We start from the raw sequence: 23,892 nt of genomic DNA, 5'->3' as shown, positions 1-23,892 counted from the left end.
AGATGCAGGGAAGACAGGGACAGGGACCATGTGCAAGTAAACAGGTTTAGTTTAGGATGGCATCATGGTCAGCACAGGCATGGTGGGCCGAAGGGCTTCTCCCTGTATTGTACTGTTCTGTGTTTACATGGTCACATCACCTCCAGTCTATGCACAAGCAGGACTCTGACCTTCCTGCAGCCGGTCACTTTAACACAGTGTCCTGCTCACATTCCCATGCGTCTACCCGCAGCATGCTGCAGTGTTCCAGTGAATCCCAGCGCAAACTGGACTTGATATTAGAGTTCAATACATTCAAATTGTGAACATTTCTTCCTTTTCTTTTCATTTGTTATCATGTCCTTCCCTCCTCACCATCCCAGTTTCCTGATGAAGGGCTTATGCCTGAAACATTGATTTTCCTGCTCCTCGAATGCTGCCTGACCTGCTGTGCTTTTCCAGCACCACATTCAACTGTCCATTCAAGTCTGGCAGGAGACACCCTATTGTTCTACCTTCTCACATTTCAGCCAATCAATCTGAATGATCAATAACTTTTCTCCACTCTCCCCAAACACTCAGCATCACCCCCAACCACCTACACCCCTCCCCACAAAAAAAACTACAGCATAAATGCTATCCCTTCCACACTTTACTTCAGCTCTGATGAAAAGTCACCCAAACTCGAAATGTTAGCTTGTTGTCTCTCCATGGATGCTGCCTGACCCACTGTGATCTCCAGCATTTCTTGTTTGCAGTACAGATTCCAGTATCATTAGTAATTTGTTCCTAGAAGTTGGCCTGTGTTGGCTAATATTACTAATCAACACCACAAAGAACAAATTATTCAATCTTCACCACAACATTGCTTATTGAAGTTTGCCAAGTGCAACACAGTTACTACATCACAATAGTGACTACATTTCAAAAGTCCTTATTTGTAAAGTACAGATGTTTCTTCTTAACACGCTACAATCTTGCAAATAAAAAGGTATGAAAGGAAAAGGTCACACCCATTAAACGAGTTGCTCCATGAGTAAATAAAAAGTGAGCTTTCAAAGGATTTCAGTTACCTCTTCACGGACAACACGGGAGACTGTGTTCACGTGGGTGATGAGTGTGGGTGGGTAGAAGATACCTTTCTGAGGCATTCCTTCACACATCTGGTACACCTGCGTGAGTAAAAGAGAGAGAGAGAGAGAGAGAAAAAGAGGTGAAATTCTCAGCAAAGTTTGCTAAAAGTCCAACAAAGAGAAAACCATAATTCAGCTCCTCTGTGTCAAAGATGGGGGCAGTGGAAAATGAAGACTGCCAACCTTTCGTCAGTCATTAAATCAGAAGAATCAAGTACAGCACACAAAGAGGCCATTCAGTCCATCATACCTGTGCCACCATAAAAGAACAGCCATCCTGCCACTTTTCAGCTTTTGATCTGTTGTCCTATAGATTACGGCAGATGCAGTGTCAACTTTTGTTTTGTAAGTATGACAAAAGTTCCTGTCTCCGCCACCCATTCAGACACCCATTCCAGATTCCTGCCACCCCAGGGATGAAAGCAATTATTTTCAACTTTCTTCTAATCCTTCTACACATTACCTCAAATTAACTCCATGCTAGGCTCCATGCTCATTAACTCCAAATAATCTCTAGGATCCCGATAATATTATACACTTCAACAAAATATCTCCTCTGCCTCTACTTCCAAGGAAAAGAATCACAGTCCATCCAATCTTTCCCCTCAGTTGTATTCAGTCAAATTTCTCCACTATTACAAATAAACAAAATTACATAAATATAAGCTTGTACATTGTTGAGACACCAGTTATCAAAGCATTTTAGTCTTTCACTCAAGACAAAATGCAAGAATGCTCAATTAAAAACGATCACAACAATTTTTACTCTAGATGAAAAGGGTGCCAAATGCTTGGCAAGTTAGCTCTTATTCATCTAGGTACTGCTATTAAGAGATAAATGGGGAATTAAGATCCTCAAGCTTCCAAGTAATATAAAAATGCCAAAAAGCTTGAACCTGATCCTTTTGTTTGGTCAGAATGGGTCCCTGCAATTTTAGATTAGATTAGATTTCCTTCAGTATGGAAGCAGCCCTTCGGGCCAACAAGTCCATACCGACCCTCCGAACAGTAACCCACCCAGACCCATTCCCCTACCCTATATTTACCCCTGACTAAAGTCACCTAACACCATGGGCAATTTAACATGGCCAATTCACCTGACCTACACGTCTTTGGATTGTGGGAGGAAACCAGAGCACCAGAGGAAACCCACGCAGACACGGGGAGAATGTGCAAACTCCACACAGTCACCCAAGGTGGGAATTGAACCCGGGTCCCTGGCACTGTGAGGCAACAGTGCTAACCACTGAGCTACCTCCTTGAATGCATGTCGCTTATAGTTCGATTGATTTTAATAAGTTGTTGTTAGTGTAGCTATTTGTGCACTGGAGTCTGTTCAGAAAGTGTTTCCCAATCTCAAGTTTCCATCTGACACTAAAAGCTTTTCCTTAAGATCCTGTAATCTTTGCAATATGAAATGAACTTAGTAGATCTGTTGCAATCCCTGCTTTTTGTTGAGTTGTGTTATCTCATCCATCTCAAGTGGTAGTGTCATATTTAAACTCAACAGCCCAGGCAGGAAATGTAGGGTGAGAAACAGAACACATCTAGATATGATAATGCAGACCACAACTGAAACCACATGTTTCCACGTGATTGATGACGCAACCAGGCTTGGCTGCAACTTCCCCACAAGTAAAACTGTCTCCTAATATTCACTGTCAAAGTCTGCATATGCATGGCAGGCAACAAGATGAAAAATAAAAGTACCGGAGAAACTCAGCAGTAGCTGTGGAGAGAGAGAATCAGAATGAATGCTTCAAACCCAATTAATCGTCTTCAGAATTGAGTGAGAACTTGGATGTTGGACACCACCAATTGGACTATCAGGCAAGGCATTCAGGAGATACTGGAATGAGAAATAATCAATACAATCATTCTGGACTGAAACAAAGGATGTTCAAACTGGCAACTTGCCAATCCAATTATTGAATTAATTTTAGGTTCCAGAGCTAGCTTTCGCAGTACAGATCACCAGACTGAATCAAACAGATCTGATGATAGCAACTTTTTGGGTCTTAAGAATTTGAAGATTATAAGAGCAAAAAATTATTGAGGGAGGTATGCAAGTTCCAACTTCAATGAAAGAATAAATTTAAAAAACAAGAGCACCTCAATTCCACTCCAGTCATGGGCAGAAAGTAGTGCTGGGATTACCACTCATTTATCATATCTCTTGAGGTTATCTGCAGGGAATTTTTACAGGAAGGACATAGGATTGATGCCCATCCAGTTTTGAATTAGCCAGTTCAAAAATGTCAACCCTCAGCAGAATGAATGAGACTACTCTAACCATGTATCCTTTCCTTTCTGAATGGAACAGAATGGAATAATATCTCGCAATGGAAAATCTTCAGTCAATAGATTTAATCTCAGTGCATGTGCTTCATTTAGAACATTTCCTCCATGTGCAGATGTTGAATAGATAATCTGTTTAATGTTGTGCATAATCTAATCCTAAATGCAAATGTAGGAATTACTCACAGACTAGTGCCACCTTAGTATGTAGGAGCTGAACATATGAAATAGGAGCAAGAGCCGATTATTAGGAAATGGAACTGAATGTAAGGAAAGGCAATGGCTGGGTGGCATTATCACGAGACTATTAATTCATAAATCCACATCATGTTCTGAATTTAATAAAAATCTGGAATCAATTGTTGAGGGAAATGTTAAGGAGAAGTATACAGTTAATGGCAGGACCTGAACAGTCATGTTCGGCACAACATCACGGCTGGGGCCATTCCTGTGCTTTACCGTTCTACGTTTGAAGTGTCCAATGATGACCATGAAACCATTGCGGATAGGCTTTTTCAGACAATTTGGATCACTAAAACCCTTTAGGGAAGGGAATTGCTGTCCTCACCTCTTCTGACACACCTATGACTCCAGACCCACAGCAATATGGCTCCCTCTTAACTGTTCATTGACTATTAAGGATGGGATATAAATGCTAGTCCAGTCAGTGACATCCACATCCATGGAACAAATTTTTTTAAATTATGTATAATTTTTAAATCTCTTACCTCTGCTCCTTCACTCCTCGCCTGCTCTACATATTCCATAATCGTCTTCTTCTGTGATTCATCCACCAATGCGCCCATGTCAACGCCCTTGTCCAGGCTGTCCCCTACACGCAGGCGTTGCATCCGCTGCTTTAGCTGCTCAATTAGCTTGTCAGCAATTGATTCCTGCATTAACAGTCTAGAACCAGCACTGCAAACCTACAACAGAGAAACACCAAAATCCTGAAGTGATCTACAGCAATTTATCTTCTAGCTATCACTGTTGAATACTCAAGGCGAGCGATAACAAAAACTGGGGTGCGAAAACACTTTCAATTTAGTGTTTTACTATAGATTTCCTTGACAGATTAGAGGGAGAGTAAAGCTACCCTTGCTCAGTACCAACCAAATTCAGGACTGATGTCAGTCACTACAAAGTCCTGATGCAGATAAAGTCTGTCAACTGTGCTGGTGGAGAGGCACCCAAACAATGAGATACCTCCTAGTATGCCCTCTACTACTAAAGCCACATTGCCTTGAAGATTTTCAAATCTTGAGCCACAGACTGCATGCAACAGTGGTGACGGAAGGTGTAGCAAAACAACATGAAGAAGCTCCAACCATTTGCCTTAACCACCCTGACCTCAATGAGACAAAGCATGCTATCAAGGGGAGAACATCCTCTTGTAAAGCCATCCATCCTTATGAAACTGGTCATCATACTGTCAAAGCGAGAGGAATTTGTAAATTCAGATTCCCAATGAAGTATGGAGATAACAATTGTGTTGAGTTGGCTGTTCTCAGCCAGGACATCATCTTGAGCACGGAAACATATTGCAAAAGGAAATAGCAGTCCATCTTGTCCTTTACCCAACTGACCATACTTCTTTACATGCCAGACTTGGCAGGTTGGAGTCTTTGCCTTTGGAAGCACTGCCAAAAAAGTCAAATATTTGAATTGGGTGACAATGGCACACATACTACTTTTGGGTGTTTGTTGGTTGGAAAATACAGAATATGCCTTAGCTAAACTCGCAGCAGTCAGTCTCATCTGTCCTTTGTTGAATTTATGGCAAGGTTATTGAGAAGGTTATTTCATGCTGGGGACAGGGTTATTGGAGCTAAACACTACCTGTCCTGATCAAAGACATCCATACAGTGGCACTTATCAATAGAGGCCACTGACTAGAATCAGGAACTGATTTCTCCACCAGTCAAACTAATACACTTGATGGTCATCCTGCTTAGGATCCTTGACACATCACCACCATAGTCTTTTACACAGCCTTGCTTGCAATCCTTGCCATCAGAGGTATGCTATTACACAATGAAACAAATACTGCCAAAAGCACCAAATGTTTGAACTGGGTGACAATGGCACATTATTTTGGGTGTGTGTTGTTTGGAAAATATATGACATGCCTTATCTAAACTCTGAGCCATTGGTCATACCTGCCCTTGATTGAACCAAATTGCATCCACAAGGCCTTCCACCACACTGTCCAAATCAGCCGTATCAAACACGATGAAAGGAGATTTCCCACCAAGTTCCAGTGATAGTTTCTTGCCAGTGCCAGCTGTAGATCGACGGAGCAGCTGGCCGACCTGCGTGTTACATTAAAAGGGTCAGTCATCAGAAACAAAGGGAGTTTCGTAAAGGATTTATAAGGCTTTCGACAGGGTGGATGCAGAGATTCATACCCTTGGCTAGGAAATATTGAACAGCGGGATAAAGGCCAAATTGAAGAGAAACTCCTTCACTGTGAATCTTCAGAATGGCCTAACCCAGGGGTCGGTGGATGTTCCATCAAGTAAAGATAGAGTAAGATAAATTTTTGGTCTCTCAAGAAATCATGAGATCTGGGGTTCAGGGAAGAAAGTAGGAATTTTGTAGATCTGTCAAACTATACTGAGTGGCAGAGTAGGGCCCGGGGATTGAATGGGCTACTCCTGCTCCGACTTCTTTTGTTCTTATTAAAACCGGATTAAAAAGACACAAAACCCAACATCTTCACCTTTCAAAATAAAACAATTAGCTTCAAACTTTAATCATCACACCAGAAGAAGACCCAATTATTCAGGTTAACCCTCCATGTCATGATGGTTCTCGAAACATGGGATCTTGAAGCCATTTACGCTGCATTCCACAGCCTTTTCTCGTAGCCTGCTTCTTGAATCAATCATCCTTTTGGGTGAAAACATTCACTCTTGACTTCCCTTTTTACTCCTAACTTCCCATTCTTAAACCTTTGCAAAGGAGGACAATTTGTCAGGATTAATTTTCTTTCAATTGCTCTCAAAATCTGTTAAACCTCGGGAGCAGCACAGAGGCACACTGGTTAGCACTGCTGCCTTACAGCACTCAGGACTTGGATCTAATTCAACCACCGTCTGTGTGGCGTTTGCACATTTTCCCGGTGTGTGTGTGTCCATTGGATACTCCAGTTTCCTCTCACAGTCCAAAGACATGAAGGTTAGGTGGGTTGGCCATGGTAAATTGCACATTGTTTCCAAGAATGTGAAGGTTAGGTGGATAGACCATTGTATTATTGAGATAAGATAGGGGGGTGAGTCTGGGTGGCAGAGGGTCAATGTTGATGGGTCAAATGGCCTGATTCCACATTATAGAGATCCTATGACTCAAGTAGGTCACCACATAGTCTGCTCATTCATAAAAAGAGAAAAGCCCAACATCCCATAGAAGTTGTTAGCAGAGAACTGGAAGGATTGTGCTACAGGGATGGGCTAGAGCAACTCGCTATTTCCACAAAAATCAGCAAGTTCTTTGCCCTTCGATAACCATCTCCTGCTAGTACACATCTCCACAGAGGTCCTCTTACACCAACTAGTTCCTAGTGGACAGTTTCTGAAGGCTTGCTATGGCAAGTTTCTTTCCCTTTACAATTTTGTCCCTTTCCTGAAGACACTGTGATTTTTCATTCTGCCACAGCTCCATAAGCATGGCTAGTGTTTCAGTACATTGCCTCAGAACTTGCTCGAGGTGGGAGAGGTGAGGTGACGGAATCAGAACATTTATTCAAGGAAGACTAGCTACCCTCTATTCAAGGGCCGCTTGCGAAAAGGAATCAGGAGCTGGTACTCTGGTTAGTATTTCTCCTCCTGCATTGCTTGTTCAGTGATGCTGAGATTAATTAGAGTGCACAAAGTGTTGGCTCAATAAATTCATTTCAGATTAGAGGCCAAAAGCTTACAGCTGTTCTATCCAGCCTAGCAACACACTAAGTATTTTAAACACTGGTTATCAGGAAAAGCTGGTGAATAACTGCAAACCTTTTCGGTTCTCAACACTAATTATGTTTCTGGCTTGGGGATCATGCCACAACGGACAGAGTGAGGATTTTAACATGATCGCTCACATCTATCAGTCAACAGAACTTTGTCAGCAGCTGCCAAACGTGGCTGGAAGGTCACTGTAGGACCAAAGGGAATAAACTACTCTGTTTTACAGTGGGCTCTGTATCTTCCAACACTGAAACAGTGTGCTAACAGGTTTCATGTTGGATGACTGGTGTGAAGTCAGTTAGCCGCTGAATCTGAACAGCAAGATGTTCAATAATTACGCTAGACACTCATCCCCTCAAGGCTGGACACGCACAATTCTCCCTCTCAATTTGTTTTCTGCTTCGTCACCAAAGCTCTTCCAATCAAAGATGTCAATTTCTACACAGTTAAAGCAGCAGAATCAGAAGCACAACGTTATTTCATTTAAAACCAGTTTGTGATTTATAGGAAGAACATTAAGCCTCATGCCAAAAACAAAACGCAGCAGCAAGCAGCAAACCCCAGCAGAATGCATATTAACCTTTCTGATGCTTTTGTGCCGGAGGTAAAGAGTATTACTGTTTTCCATTAATGATTGCCAACAACTCCTCCATCTTGCTCCAGCAAGGTCAGCTCAGTTCAGGTTGGACAGCTAGCTAGATACAGATCAGGAACACAAACATCTTCTAAACTGAAATACTCCCAGTACAGTATGAGTTACATACAAGAATAAATGATTCCTTGTACTTCCAGAACAGGTTCAGTACAGATTTGATGCAGAATAGGTTTCTGTTAATGTTCACAAGAACGCTTAGGGTTTTTAAATGTTAGCTGACAGGCACTTTCAATGCAAACGTTTAAATGCAAGAGTTACAAGTGATGTTGGCAAAACACAGCCAACACATTTATGTTAACGTCACACTGGGAATTGCAAATAAAGTGGTTTTCCAATGAGCACAATGGACTTGCATTTTATCGGACCATTTAGGGAAGTTACAGACTTTGGCTCACTCCATTTATCAGGGACATGGCTGTTGAGATAGAGAAACAACCACTTTAAAAAGTCTCAAATGTCTGAACATTAATTTCGATTTTGAGATAGGATACTATCAGCCATAAGCAGAGGGGAACACCTGGCACCCAGGAAGAAGTGCCAAGGCCCTTTCTACCACCCTCCATGGAACGCCAGATGAAACCGGATTGCTATTTTGTATGAGCTGAGTAATAAAATTGCAGTGGCCTCTATTCCAAGGCAACGACACTTGCTGATCGATTGGAAACTTGAAGACATTGGCCAGGTTCTGGTCCTTTCGGCCTATTGAATGGCAGAGTTTTCTCAATGAGATCCTGACTGATCTGATAACCTTCAACTCCACTTTCCTTCCTTTCTCCATAGCCCTTGATTCCCTTATGAGTTGAAAATCTTGGAATCTCAGCCCTGAAAATACTTAAAAGATCCTGAAAGCACCACAAACCAATGCTCAAATAACTGCATTAGGTACCTCCATTCAAAAGGCTGGCCTCTTTTCTCCCCATAGATATCTGTGGATCAAATCCATTTGTCAGCTGGTCAAGTGACAGGCAACTCACCGTCATGACTAAACATGGTCAGATTTGCACAAAGTAACATTGACAGCAGGTGGACACTGTTATTCCGGAGGGCAGGAAGGGAGAAGGCTGACGGAAAGACCACAGCACTTTAATATTGAGACAGGGTGAGGTGGGGTCACATACACAGAACCAAGAGAAACATCTAAGAATTTATTCAGGGCAGTACCGTGGTGGAGCCAGTGAAAGCGACCTTGTCCACATCTTGATGCATCGCCAGTTTGCTGCCAAATGCTCCATTTCCGGTCACCACGTTGAACACACCGGGTGGGAGGCCGGCCTCTGCACAGATCTCAGCAAACAGTAGGGCAGTGAGTCGGGTATATGAGGCAGGTTTCAATACTACCGTGTTACCTGAGATGGAGAGGGGAAGCAGGTCAGGCTAGACATGGGCATTTAAAGCATTTCCACATTTCTTTAGGATCTTCACCAATACCATTTCAGATTAACATTCATTATAGTTAAAAATCTTAATCCTTAATCTTCACCACAGTACAGATTAAATATATTCAATAAATCTGGAGGCGTCACATTAATGATGCAGCAATGCCCTGCCTTCAGACCTTTGACTTTGATTGAAAGAAATAACTTGTGTTTACATACAATCTGTCATAATCTCAGTTCCATAGCATTTTACATCTACTTAAGTCAGTCCCATTTAAAACGTGCTCACAGCTTGAATACAGCATAGAGGTGTACAACTCAGAAACAGACCCTTCGGTCCATCTTGTCCGTGCTGACCAGATATCCTAAATCAACACAATGCCATCATTTGGTCCACATCCCTCCAAACCCTTCATATTCATGTATCCATCCAGATGCTGTTCTGATTGTGACTATAAACAGCAAATAAGTGATGTAATTGTACCGGCCTCCATCTTTGCTGACAGCCTCTTCCATACATGCACCACCCCCTCCGTGAAAATGTTGCCGTTTAGAATCCTTTTACATCTTTCCCCGCTCACCTTAAACCAATGCCCTCTAGTTTTGGACTCCTGTATCTTGGGAAAAAGGCCTTGGCTATTCACCCTATCTATGCCCCTCACGATTTTATAAACATCTAAGCTCACCCCTCAGCCTCTGATGCTCCAGGGAAAATAGTTCCAGTCTATTCAACCTCTCCAGCTTCAGCAATATGCTTGTAAATCTTTATTAAACTCTTTCAAGTTTCACAACATCTTTCCTGCAGCAGGGAGACCTCAAGTGAACACAGATAGTCAGAAAACAAAGAAAGAGCAAAGGAATAAATGGTTAAACTATGTGTTTAGATGATGGTGCTTCAGAGATAAATGTTGGGCAAGACACCAATGAAATGTTGCTGTTTTTCATTCATGATGGGGTCCTTCTAACTCAACGATTTCAGGATAGAGGCCTGGTTTAACCTCTCACCTGAAAGGGAGCACATCCAAAGGTGATTCCCTTCATTCTGCCCTGAAGAGTCGGTTCATACATCCAGACCTTTAACTTTGATTGACAGAAATAACTTGGATTTATAAACAATCTGTCAATCTGTGCGCGTGGAGTCAGGAGAGGTGGGAAAGTGCTAAATGAATTTTTTTTGTCAGTATTCACACTAGAAAAAGACAATGTTGTCGAGGAGAATACTGGGATACAGGCCACTAGACGAGGTGGGATTGAGATTCAAAAGGTGGAAGTATTAGCAGTTCTGGAAAGTGTAAAAATAGATAGGTCCCCTGGACTGGATGGGATTTATCCTTGTATTCTCTGGAAAGTCAGAGAGGAGATTGCAGAGCCTTTGGCTTTGATCTTTATGTCATTATTGTCTCCAGGAATAGTGCCAACAGACTGGAGGATAGCAAATGTAGTTCCCTTGTTCAAGGAGAGTTGAGACAACCCTGGTAATTATTGACCTGCAAGCTTTACTTTGGTTGTGGGTAAAGTATTGGAAAGGATTATAAGAGGTAGGATTATAATAATCTAGGAAGGAATAATTTGATTAGGGATAGTCAACATGGTTTTGAGAAGGGTTGGTCATGCCTCACAAACCTTATTGAGTTCTTTGAGAAGGTGACCAAACAGATGGAAGAGGGTAAATCAGTTGATGTAGTGTTTATGGATTTCTGTTAAGGATCCCCACGGTAGGATGATTCAACAGTTTGGATTTGAAGTTGGCCAGTTGAAAGACAACAGAGGGTGGTGGTTGATGGGAAATGTTCATCCTGGAGTTCAGTTACTTGTGGTGTACTGCAAGGATCTGTTTTGGGTCCACTACTTTTTGTCATTTTTATAAATGACCTGGATGAGGGCGTAGAAGGATGGTTCAGTAAATTTGCGGATGACACTAAGGCCTGTAGAGTTGAGGATAGTGCCGAAGAATTTTGTAGGTTACAGAGGGACATAGATAAGCTGCAGAACTGGGCTGAGGGGATGCAAACGGCATTTAATGTGGAAAAGTGTGAGGTGATTCACTTTGGAAGGGGTAACAGGAATGCAGAGTACTGGGCTAATGGTAAGATTCTTGATGGTGTAGATGAGCAGAGAGATCTCTGTGTCCATGTACATAGATCCTTTAAAGTTGATAGGGTTGTTAAGGCGGCATTCAGTGTGTTTGCCTTTATTGGTAGAGGGATTGAGTTTTGGAACAATGAGGTCATGCTGCAGCTGTACAAACTCTGGTGCAGCCACACTTGGTGTATTGCGTAAAGTTCTGGTCACCGCAATATAGGAAGAATGTGGAAGCTTTGGAAAGGGTTCAAAGGAGATTTACTTGGATATTGCCTGGTATGCAGGGAAGGTCTTATGAGGAAAGACTGAGACTTGAGGCTGTTTTCATTAGAGGGAAGGTTGAGAGGTGACTTAATTGAGACATTAGATAATCAGAAGGTTAGAGAAGGTGGACAGTGAGAGCCTTTTTCCTGGGATGGTGATGGCTAGCATGAGGGGATATATCTTTAATTTAAAAGATGATAGATCTAGGACAAAGGAAGTTTCTTTACTCAGACGAGTAGACTCTCCAACTTAAAGGGCATGTAAATCAACATTGGATAGATATATGGACAAGAATGGAATAGTGTAGGTTAGATGGACTTCAGATTGGTTTCACAGGTCAGCGCAACATCAAGGGTCTGTACTGTGTTGTAATGTTCTATAACATTGAGTCAAACTGCACAGAAACAGACCCTTCGGTCCAATCAGTTCATGCCGAACAGAATCCTATACCAAACTAGTCCCATGTGCCTACTCCTGCCCATAAAAAGGAAAGGTTTCGGAAGTTATGTACTTATCCAAAATGTCTTTTAAATGCTGTAATCGCACCCACATCCACCACTTCCTCAGGATGTCATTACACATGCAAACCACCTGATGTAAAAAAATTTGCCCCCACACATTTTTAAATCTCTCTCCTCTCATCTTAAAAATGCACTCCCTCGTCTTGAAATCCACCATCTTAGAGAAAAGATATCTATCATTAACTAACAATACTCCTCATTATTTTATAAATTATTTTATAAGGTTGCCTCTCAATTTTTTTTGCTCCAGTGAAAAAAGTCCCAGTCTATCCAGCACTTCTTTATAACTCAAATCTTCCAATCCCTGCAACATCCTGGTAAGTCTCTTCTGAACCTTCTCCAGCTTAATAACATCCTTCCTGTAACTGGGCGACCAGAATTGGACACAATACTCCAAAAGAGGTCTCACCAATGTTACCAACCTCAACATGACTTCCCAACTCCTATATTCCACGGACTGAGAATGAAAGCAAGCGTGCCTAAACCCCATTTTAACCTCAGTGGAACGGGGTTGGAAGCACCAATCTTCTTACTATGAAGTGAATGAGCCAACACTGAGCTACCAATCACCAACGAAACTGATTATGGAACCCTCTCCCCCCAGTCAAAATGTTTTCAAAATTAATTGGACAACGGGCATATGAATAAAGTGGGTACACAAAAACAATTTTAAAGTTAGCTTTCTCAAATAAACATTTCAGTGTAGGGAACAGCAGAGAGATGAGGTAAAAACATAAAGCAAGCAGAATTATTGAAAAACATGCTTCAAATTATTTCCAGTTTTGAACTATCATTTCACACTTTTTAATTGTCTATCTGCACATACCCCTTCTATAAAACCTTGCATCTTGTTGTTGTTTTCGGTCAATGTTTTCCATTCTAAACTCATATTTCCATATTTGTGCATGACAAAAAAAATTGCACTTTCTGGATTAATTTACTTACTTCTTGCTTCATATTGATGGCATTCCTACTATAAGACAGCGGAACTCCAAATCACCAAGAGCCAGAGTATAGCAGATTCAGGAGCAATCTCTGGACACAGCTATTCCAATACTATACTGGCTAGTCTCTCATCTATCATCCTTTGCTGCCTATCACTCAACATTCCCCTGCTATCTTAGAATGATCAAATCTCTGGATAGGTACCTCTCCCGTTCTCAGTAAGATTCCCTATCAGCCATTAACGTCACCTCAAAATATTGATCCAAAGAGTCATCTCTCTAAGTTCCATCACCTCCCCCTCCACTAAAAAAAGACTACATAAAATCCTTCCCTAACCATTTATGTTAACATCTCCTAATGTGGCTCTTTATCAAATTTTGATAAATTAGAATATCCTTTATCGAGAACGCTCCTGTCAAACAACTTGGGGCAACTGACTATCCTCCATATCCCAAGAAGTTATTGCCCATGTTTATGGAGTCTACAACCAAACGTTCGCTCTCAGCTGCAAAGCCCCTTTGGTGGATGATCAGTGAGTGGTTGCGTTGACCTTGCGAAGTGTGCATGATCTCAGGGAAAATTAGAGGGAACGTAATCTAAAGCTACATCACAGTCTTAGGATAAGAGGTAAAAATTTTGTCGTGTTGTCTCGTCATCAGGATACCTTTAAGAGATACGCCCTCGAAATAACGTTAGGTTGGAGGGTATAGAGGTTGCATACTCCATCTTGCTTTAGGTTATGTGAGGCACGACACTCTACTGAAAGCTTGTTGCTCTGTTTAAACTACAGGGAATCACTGGGTTGTGTACAGGTTGCGTTCTGGAGTCCGTTTGCAAGTCAATTTGTATGCAAGTGGGAACACAGCATAAGACAATGTAAAGCAGCTGTTCATAAATGAAATGTTCTTATCTTGGTCTTCAAAATTACATCCGCATATGGGATTGCAATTGCAAGTACAGGCTTTCAATAGTTGGATGTTCATAAATCAGGGATCCATGTACTGGCTTAATGAGTCGAGACAATTATGTGCCTCAGAATACTTTCTTGTACTCAATAGTTAGTTGCAATAAATGACAATTGGACTCTTCAATACAACAATATCCATACCCAGTTTCACTCTGACATTTAGTCAGGCGATTTGGGCTTTGCTGGCTAGGACAGCATTTATTGTCCATCACTAATTGCCCTTGAGGAGGTAAACTGCCTTCCTGAACCAACCATTAATTGTAGATAATCTACTGTGCTAGTTGGAACGAAGTTCTGGATTTGTCCCAGTGACATTGAAGGGGTATTCCCCCAATTATCACTGACTCAAAAGCAAACAAAGAAAATATTGGTGAAACACGGGAGGTCTGGTAGCACCTATTGGAACAGAAACAAGGATTCTGGTTTGAATCCAATAGGACTCTTCTTTTGGCATCTTACAATGTCCAGGCCAGTCACTCTCACACCCAGAGTTCAGTCTTTTCTTCCATTTTTGAACCAAAACTGTATAGAGATCAAAAGCTGAGTGATGCTGGGAGAATGCAAACTCAGCAGAATTTGCTGAGAAGCTGTTGGTTGATAACACTATTGATGGCCCCTTTAATCACTTTGCTGATGATCGACAGACTATTAAAACAAACCCCACCTGACCAAACATTACCCTACCTTTATCTACAGGGATACCCAGTCCATTTTCTACATTACTGGGTAGAAGTTGCTGTTGCAGATTTATTTGAATCAGACCATAGCACAAGCGCTCATGACTGCTGCAGGAATATTGTCAGGGGCCGCAGCCTTTACACTGATCCAGTGCATTTAGCCAATCTTTATAGTATGTAGAGTGAATCAAATTGACTGAATACTGGCACCTCCACTTTTGGGTACCTCTAAACAGGTCGAGATGGATTATCTACTTAGCACATCTGATTGAAGATCATTTCAATGCATCATTAGCCTTATTGTTTGCACTGATGTGCTGGCTCCTCGATCATTCAGATGGGGATATTTGTAATGCCATCTCTGCCACTAATGGCCATTAAATTGTTTAATCGTTCACCGCTTTTCACAACTTGTTGTGGCAGGACTGCAGAGTTTAGATCGGATCTATCACTCATGGAATCCTTAGTCCAGTGTATCACACGTTACTTATGTCCTCTGACACGCAAGCAGACTAACAATGTAGCTTCACTGAGGGTTGACACCTCATTTTTAGGTATGCCTGATGCTACCCCTGGCATACTCTTCTGCACTCTTCACTGAACCACAAATGACTCCTTTGATGGCAAAGTGACACAGGGAGTATGCCAAGCTATGAAGCTGCAGACTGCGTTGGAATTCAATTCTGCCGATAATGATAATCATAGCATTTCGTGGATGCCCAGATTTGAATGGTTAGATCGATTTGAAATCTATCCCATTCAGACACAGAGGTAATGCCAACAACGCAATGGAAGGTATTCTTATTGCAAAGATGGGACTTCATTGGAACTAGGACTGTGCGGTGGTCAGTCGTACCAATACAATTCCGAGCACACCTGTACCAAATAGAATGGTGAGAATGAGATCCAACATGTTTTTCCCTCTCTTATTGATTTCCGCACCACCTACGACACACCCAGTCTAGCAACTATGCTTTTTAGGACTCAACTATTCAGTCAATAGTAGAACATTACAGCACAGTACAGGCCTCTAATGTTCCGCTGACCTGAGAAACCAATCTGAGCCCATCTAACCTACACTATTCCATTTTCATCAATATATCTATCCAATGACCATTTAAATGCCCTTAAAGTTGGCGATTGATCCACAGCCCTACTACTGAGTAAAGAAACTACCCCTGACATCTGTCCTGTATCTATCATCCCTCAATTCAAAGTTATGTCCCCTAGTGTTAGCTATCACCATCTGAGAAAAAAGGCTCTCATTGTTCAACCGATCTAACTCTGATCTATCTCGATTAAGTCACCTCTCAACCTTCTTCTAATGAAAACAACCTCAAGTCGCTCAGCCTTTCCTCCTAAGACCATCATGCTGCTGAACAATCTTGAGGTGGTCCTGGTGGCGGGCAACACTTGGGTCTCTGAATAACTAGGAGAAAGTGAGGACTGCAGATGCTGGAGATCAGAGCTGAAAATGTGTTGCTGGAAAAGCGCAGCAGGTCAGGCAGCATCCAAGGAACAGGAGAGTCAACGTTTCGGGCATGAGCCCTCCTGAAGAAGGGCTCATGCCCGAAACATCGATTCTCCTGCTCTCTGAATTACTAGCTCAGCAACAACACCATTGTGTCATGGCCTCCAGCCCAAATGACAAATAACATATGCCTGGATGTATTAAGAAAACACTGCATTAAATTTACACCACATTAAAAGCAGAGATGAGAAATCTCTTCACTCAGTGTTAGGAATCTTTGAAATTCAGAAACCTATGATGCAATGAATGAGACTGCTAGATTTTTGTACAATAAGACAATCAAGGGTTATTGAGATAAGGTAGACAAGTTGAGCAGTGGTAAAAAGATATGACCAGTTGAATAGTGGAGCAGCCTCCAGGGGCTACACAGACCTGTATCTTCTGTTTCTTGCCCTTATATAGACAAACTCAAGTCCTTGTCTGTAGCAGTTGTAGACTTTCCAAAAGCATTTCTGAGAGTGGTTCGAAAGCCATCACAAAATGAAGTTTCTACAGAAATACTGTCAAATTAAAAGGAAATAGCTACAAGATTTACTCTAAGATACAAGGCAGTTTGCTACCGTGTGCATATTCCACAGCCTGCAGCTAGCTTTGAGTTCCTCCAACTTTAGCTTCAAATGACCTTCATTCACTGTTTTGTACAAAATAGCAATTGTAGCTGAGCGAAGGTGATAGGGATTCATTTCTCCCGTGAATACCTCAACACTGCCAGCCAGCCAGTCTAATGGCCAATTTGCTTTCCTTGGAACTGTAAAAAAGAGATTCATGTGCAATTAAATATACATTATTGGGAGTAAACACCTTCACTGATTGCTCTAAGAGCTGTAAACTGATGCAAAAAAACAAAGATAAGCTGCTAATCAGTTTATAGACCACACAAAAAAAAGGAGCGATAGTGATCACCCTTTGAACTAGAAATAACAATTAGGCCAAAGAGTTGGCCAAACATCTTTTCACCCTCTCACTGGTTTGGAATTTATAGCCTCAACTGGCACAATTGCAAATTGTACTCTGCGTGCCAGATGGTCTGAACTAAATTAGTCTCTTCCCGAATGAAATGGAAAGTGTGGCGAGGATCCTAATTGTGGAGTTGCCAAGTGGCTTGCTCCCTCGTCCAGCTTCCTGAAGAAGGGCTTATGCCCGAAACGTCGGTTCTCCTGCTCCTTTGATGCTACCTGACCTGCTACATTTTTCAGCTCTGATCTCCAGCATCTGCAGTCCTCACTTTTTCCCCCGTCCAGATACCCTGGTGCAGGGGTAGGAGGAGTTGGGCAACAAAAACATTAAGAGGGATTTAGTCTGACACACGAACAAGCAGGGAATAGAGGAACAGGGACTGTGCACAGGCAAGTTGGATCATCTTAGAATGGTATCACCGTCAGTACAGACACGATGAGCTGAAAGGCTCATTCCTCTGCACTGTTCTACGTTCTTTAGGTCATCACTTTTTACAGATAAACAGGCCATTTTTCTTCAGACTTTGTTCAAAATCCTATATCTGGCTTTAGGAATCAGTTTGCTTGCCTTTTTCTCCACTGCATCCAAGGATTAAATATCTCTCACCTTCAGCTTGCAACTGACCTAGCCTTTAGGACTGAAATGTGGAGACTTTTTTCCTTAAAATAAAAACAAACATTCTCAGGATGTGGCTATTTATTGCCCAGATGGCAGTTAAGAGTAAACCACACTGAGTGTGGAGTCACATGGAGGTAGATTCCTCCCCAAAGGGCGCTGGTGAACCAGAAGGACTTTTATGAAAACTGGCAATAGTTTCATGGACATCATTAGAATCTTAATTCCAGATTTTTATTGACTTCAAATCCCACCATCACCATGCCAGAATCTGAACAGAGGTCCTGTGAACACCACTTGGGTTTAATAGTCTAGCTGTAATACCACTGGGCCGTTATCTCCCCCTTCACTCAAACTCTCTACTCCAGATAATAAATTAATACTTTTTGCATTCTCTGGCAACCAAGTGATATGAAGTAAGGCAGGAAGGTGAAGTAGAGGTAACAGGAGAGCTATAACCACATTAAATGGAAGAGTGGCAAATGGAACTATTTGGTTACTCCGCTATCATATTATGGAAATAAATACAAGCTCTTTGTAGCAGTGAAAGACTTTCTGAAAAAGAAAACGAAAATGCCAACAGCAGTAAACAATTAAAAGGCAATTGCTAGGGGACATACTGAGACGCTGTACAAGGTAGGTTTACTTTCTTGTGCATACTGCATCGCCTGTAGCTGGCTTTAGGCTCCTTAACCTCGATCAATGAGCTTCCCTTGTTTCTCCACTATGTACCCCTCAGCCCTGTCATTGAGTCTAATGATCAATTCATTTTCCTTAACAAAACGGGAGAGATTTTTACACAATTAAGAATACACCATTTGGAATTAAAATCTATACTGTTTGCTGTTTTAAAAACTGATTCAAAAAATAAAGATAAGCTGCTGATTTGTTCCTTCAGGTCTTTAAGCCAAAGATGATAATTTCGTTTTGAACTAGAAATAACAATTAGGGCAAGGATTTGCCAAGTACCTCCAAACTATCTCCTGGATCTCGAATTTATACCACTAACTGGTAACACATTTGTAGATTGTACTATGCATGCCCAATAATGGCTCTGGTCTGAATTAAATTAGTGGCTTCTCCTGAACAAAATGCACAGCATGACTAAGTTCCTAACTAGTGAGCAGCTGAGTCATTCACTCTCTCCTCCAACTCTCCCAGTACAGCTTGAAGGAGTGATACATATTTAACTTTATTGCCTGGGTTTGTTAACAATCCCACTTGCCCACACAGATGTTGCAAAAGATCCTGCGACACATATTTTTGAGAATAGCCAGACCATACTTGTGGAATTCTCCTCAGAGCCCGAATGGTAAAATTAGATAAATCTATCAAGATTAATGTTCATGGGATCTTGTTGTGCACAAATTCAGTGCTGCGTTTACCACCGAACAAAGTGCTTCATTGGGCATAAAGTATTTTGGATTCTCCAAGTCATGAAGGCCAGCATAAAGAAAAGAAAGTCATTCTTTTCTCTAGGAATAATGAAGACCATTTTTTCAAAAAATAATTCATACAATGTGGTATTACTGGGTAGATCAGCATTTATGGCCCATCCCTAATTACTCTCAAGTAGTTGGTGGGAGTTGCCCTTTTGAACTGCAGCTGTCACGAGGTCTAAGTACATGTACAACGCTGTTGGGGAAGGAGTTCCAGAATTTAGACTGAGTAATACTGAAGGAATAGTGATTACTTCCACCTCGGAATGACTAGAGACTTGGAGGAGAAGTTGCAGGTGATGACATTCCTACACATCTCCTGTCCTTCTGGAGAATAGAGATTATGTGTCTAGAAGGTTTTTTGATCACAGCTTAGTGAATTGCTGCTCTGCAGTGTTTGTTACAATTCAAGGTATTTTGTAAATAACAGTAGTTTTGCTTGTCATCTGTATAGGGTCTTTCAAGTTCATTAGCTGCTGTTTTAGTGTGTTGGTGGGTTTGTGGAACACCATGAAGCCAAGAGGTCTGAGTAGTCTGGCAGTCATATCTGAGAGGTCTTTGATGTAGGGGAGAGTGGCTAGGGTTTCTGGATGTGTTTTGTCTGGTTGTTGGGGTTTGTTCCTGAGAAATCTGCAGACTGTGTTCATTGAGTGCCCATTCTTTTTGAATATGCTGTGTAGGTGATTTTCCTCTGCTCTGCGTAGTTGCAGTGTGTGGTGACTCGTTGAAATAATGTTCTAATGCAGCTTTGTTTGTGGGTGTTGGGATGGTTGCTTCTGTTGTTCAGTATTTGGTCAGAATGTGTTGTTTTCCTGTAGACACTGGTTTGAGGTTGCCCATTGGCTGTTCGCTCTACTACGACATCTAGGAATGGCAATTTGTTGTTGTTTTCCTCCTCTGAGTTAATTTTTTGCCAGTAAGGATATTATTAATGGTCTTGAAGGTTTCCTCTAATTTGTTTTGTTCAGTGATGACAAAGGTGTCAGCCACGTGGCAAACCCAAAGTCTGGATTGGATGGTTGGCAGGTCTGGTACCACATACCAACACTTACAAGTGGCGACAGACCCAATCCCACAACTAGAGAACCGAATCACAGCTCTACTCAAAAAACTTCAGAAATCTGGAGAAATACTTAAGACCAACTTCCAAAAAATGAAACCAGACAGATCAAACACACCACATTTCTACAGATTACCCAAAATTTACAAATCAGGAGTCCTCCCTCAGATTCATTGTCTCGCTACCTGGAACATCAACTTACAAATTGGTCAACGAGTTACACCAAAGACTAAAAGACTTAAAGGCTCACGCCCTCCACTCCATCCATCCATCCACCCAAGAATTCCTGAAGACCAAAGACATCAACATATAGAAGAGGATGAAATAATGGTCTCCTTTGACCTAACAGCACCATTCACATCCATCAACATCAACCTGGCAAGGAAACACTGACTACACTATTAGAAGAACCAAAGACACATACACCAAACACCACCAACTTCATCAGCAAGGACAATGTCATCAAGCTAGTGGACCTACACCTTACCACCCACTTCACCTTCAACAACGAAACCTACAGCCAAACCAATGGAACACCCATGGGATCTCCGATATCAGGGTTCTTAGAAGAGGCAGTAATGCAGAGACTCGAACAAACAGCTCTGCCAACCATCCAACCCAAGCTTTGAGTCCACCACGTGGATGACACCTTTATCATCACTAAACAAAACAAATTAGAGGAAACCTTTAAGACCATCAATAATACTAGCATAAAATTTACTAAAGAGGAGGAAAGGATGTAGGTTTCCACGCTGAGCTGTAGGCTTGATGTCCAGACGTTTCATTACCTGGCTAGGTAACATCATCAGTGGCGACCTCCAAGTGAAGCGAAGCTGTTGTCTCCGGCTTTCTATTTATATCTTTCTCCTGGATGGGGTTCCTGGGATTTGTGGTGATGTCATTTCCTGTTCGTTTTCTGAGGGGTTAAAAGATGGCATCTAGATCTGTGTGCTTGTTTATGGCATTGTGGTTGGAGTGCCCGGCCTCTAGGAATTCTCTGGCATGTCTTTGCTTAGCCTGTCCCAGGATAGATGTGTTGTCCCAGTCAAAATGGTGGTTGTTTTCATCCGTATGTAGGGCTACGAGGGAGAGAGGGTCATGTCTTTTTGTGGCAAGCTGGTGTTCGTGTATCCTGGTGGCTAACTTTCTTCCCGTTTGTCCTACGTAGTGTTTGCGGCAATCCTTGCATGGAATCTTGAAGATGACGTTGGTTTTGTCCATGGGTTGTACTGGGTCTTTTAAGTTTGTTAGTTTTTGTTGGGAGTGTTAGTGGGTTTGTCTGCTACTAGGATTCCAAGGGGTCTTAGTAGTCTGGCTGTCATTTCTAAAACTTCTTTGAAGTATGGTAAGGTGGTTAGGGTTTCTGGCTGTGTTTGATCTGCTTGTCATGGTTTGTCCTTGAGGAACCTGCACACTATTTTTTGAGTATCTATTCTTCTTGAATACGTTGTATAGGTGGTTCTCCCCTGTTTTCCGAAGTTCATCTGTGCTGCAGTGTGTGGTGGCTCGTTGGAATAGTGTTCTGATACAGCTTCGTTTGTGTGTGTTGGGATGGTTGCTGGTGTAGTTAAGTATCTGGTCAGTGTTTGTCGGTTTTCTGTATACGCAGGTTTGTAATTTTCCCTTGTCCTTTCTTTCTACAGTGACGTCCAGGAATGCGAGTTTGTTGTCGGTTTCTTCCTCCTTGGTGAACTTTATGCCTGTGAGGGTGTCGTTGATGATGTTAAATGTCTCTTCTATCTTGTTTTGTTTTGTGATGACAAAGGTGTCATCTACGTAGCGGACCCAGATTTTTGGATTGATGGTTGGTCGGGCTGTTTGTTCTAGTCTTTGCATTACCGCTTCTAGTACGAGTCCTGATAGCAGAGATCCCATGGGTGTGCCGTTGGTTTGTTTGTAAATTATGTTGTTGAAGGTGAAGTGGGTGGTGAGGCACGGGTCCACTAGCTTCATGATGTTTTCGTTGGTAATGTGATTGACGGTGGTTGGGATGTATGTGATGGTCTCTTCTAAAAAGTGTGGTAAGTGTTTCCTTTGCCAGGTCGATGTTGATGGAGGTGAACAGTGCTGTTACGCCGAATGAGATCATTGTTTCGTCTTCCTCTATTTTGGTGTTTTTGATGATTTTTAGGAATTCCTGGGTGGAGTGCATGGAGTGCTGTGATATTTCTATTAGATATTTCAGTCTTGCGTGTAGTTCTTTGGCCAGTCTGTAAGTTGGTGTTCCAGGTAGTGAGACTATGGGGGGCTCCTGGTTTATGGATTACTGGTAGTCCGTAGAATCATGGGGTGTTGGTCCCATCTGGTTTCATTTTCTGGAATTGTTTAACTGGAAAACAACAACAAACTGCCAAACCTAGATGTCACAGGAGAGAAAACAGGCAATGGGGAGCTTCAAACTAGCGTCTACAGGAAAACAACATATACGGACCAAATACAGAACTACAGAAGCAACCATTCCAACACCCACAACCCACAAAATCACCTAGACAGGGTTTTCAAAAAGGACAGGTACCCAATGAACATAGTCCACCGATTTCTCAGGAACAAACCCCAACAACCTGACAAAACACGTCCACAAACTCTAGCCATTCTTCTCCTACATCAAAGACATCTCAGAAATGACTGCCAGACCACTCAGACCTCTTGGCATCATGGTGTCCCACAAACCTATCAAGCTAATGAACTTGAAAGATCCGATACAGACGACAAAACTAATGTCATTTACAAAATACCTTGCAAGGACTGTAACAAACACTACATTGGACAAACAGACAGAAAACTAGCTACAAAAAGACATGACCCACTCTCACTAGTATCCTTACATACGTACATCACATCATTTAAAAAAAAATCCCCTCATCTCTACCCTAAAAGGATGACCAAACTCTGGACTGATCCAAATGTCCTTTGCATCTTCATCTTGTCAAGACTGCTCAGAATCTTACATCATTCAATGATGTCATCTCTCACTGTTCTGAACTAAATGAAAATAGGCCCAATCTTTTCGTACACGACAACCTGCTCATTCCGGTAATCAATCTGGTAATCAATCTATACAGAAACAAAAAAAACGCAGATGCTGGAATCCAAGGTAGACAAGCAGGAGGCTGGAAGAAAACAGCAAGCCAGGCAGCATCAGAAGATCATGTCTTTACACCCTTCCTTATGCAAAGTGACCAAGACATGGTCTCATAATGCCCTATATAACTAACTCTTATATTCAGTTACTCTAGTCATAAAGGATAGAAATCCATTGGTCTTCTTTATCACTTGCTGCACGAATGTATTAACTTTCGTCACTTAAGCAGTCAAACACCTGGATCCCTCTGTCCCTCAGAATTCTCTAATTCCTCACCATTTAAACAATGCTATTCTTTTATTCTTCCTATCAACATGAACATCTTCACTTCGCTCTCCGTTATATTCCACCTGCCAGATTT

The 23,892-nt window shown here is 41.8% G+C and overlaps 1 protein-coding gene across 1 annotated transcript in view; it reads right to left on the bottom strand.

Annotated features, from left to right (window-relative positions):
* The window catches only part of LOC132831435 (aldehyde dehydrogenase family 16 member A1-like), a 64,348-nt gene that overhangs the window by 18,818 nt on the left and 21,638 nt on the right, over positions 1-23,892 (bottom strand). The window contains exons 6-9 of the mRNA XM_060849585.1: positions 9,177-9,361; positions 5,570-5,722; positions 4,139-4,336; positions 1,053-1,151 (exon numbers count right to left, since the gene is read on the bottom strand). Coding sequence (XP_060705568.1) covers positions 1,053-1,151; positions 4,139-4,336; positions 5,570-5,722; positions 9,177-9,361 — 635 coding nt within the window. The remainder of the gene's footprint in view (positions 1-1,052; positions 1,152-4,138; positions 4,337-5,569; positions 5,723-9,176; positions 9,362-23,892) is intronic.

Source organism: Hemiscyllium ocellatum, chromosome 33 (assembly GCF_020745735.1).
Source record: "Hemiscyllium ocellatum isolate sHemOce1 chromosome 33, sHemOce1.pat.X.cur, whole genome shotgun sequence".
NCBI classification, from domain to species: domain Eukaryota; kingdom Metazoa; phylum Chordata; class Chondrichthyes; order Orectolobiformes; family Hemiscylliidae; genus Hemiscyllium; species Hemiscyllium ocellatum.
Note: the sequence above shows the minus strand (reverse complement) of the source record. Positions and strands in the feature narration are given on the sequence as shown.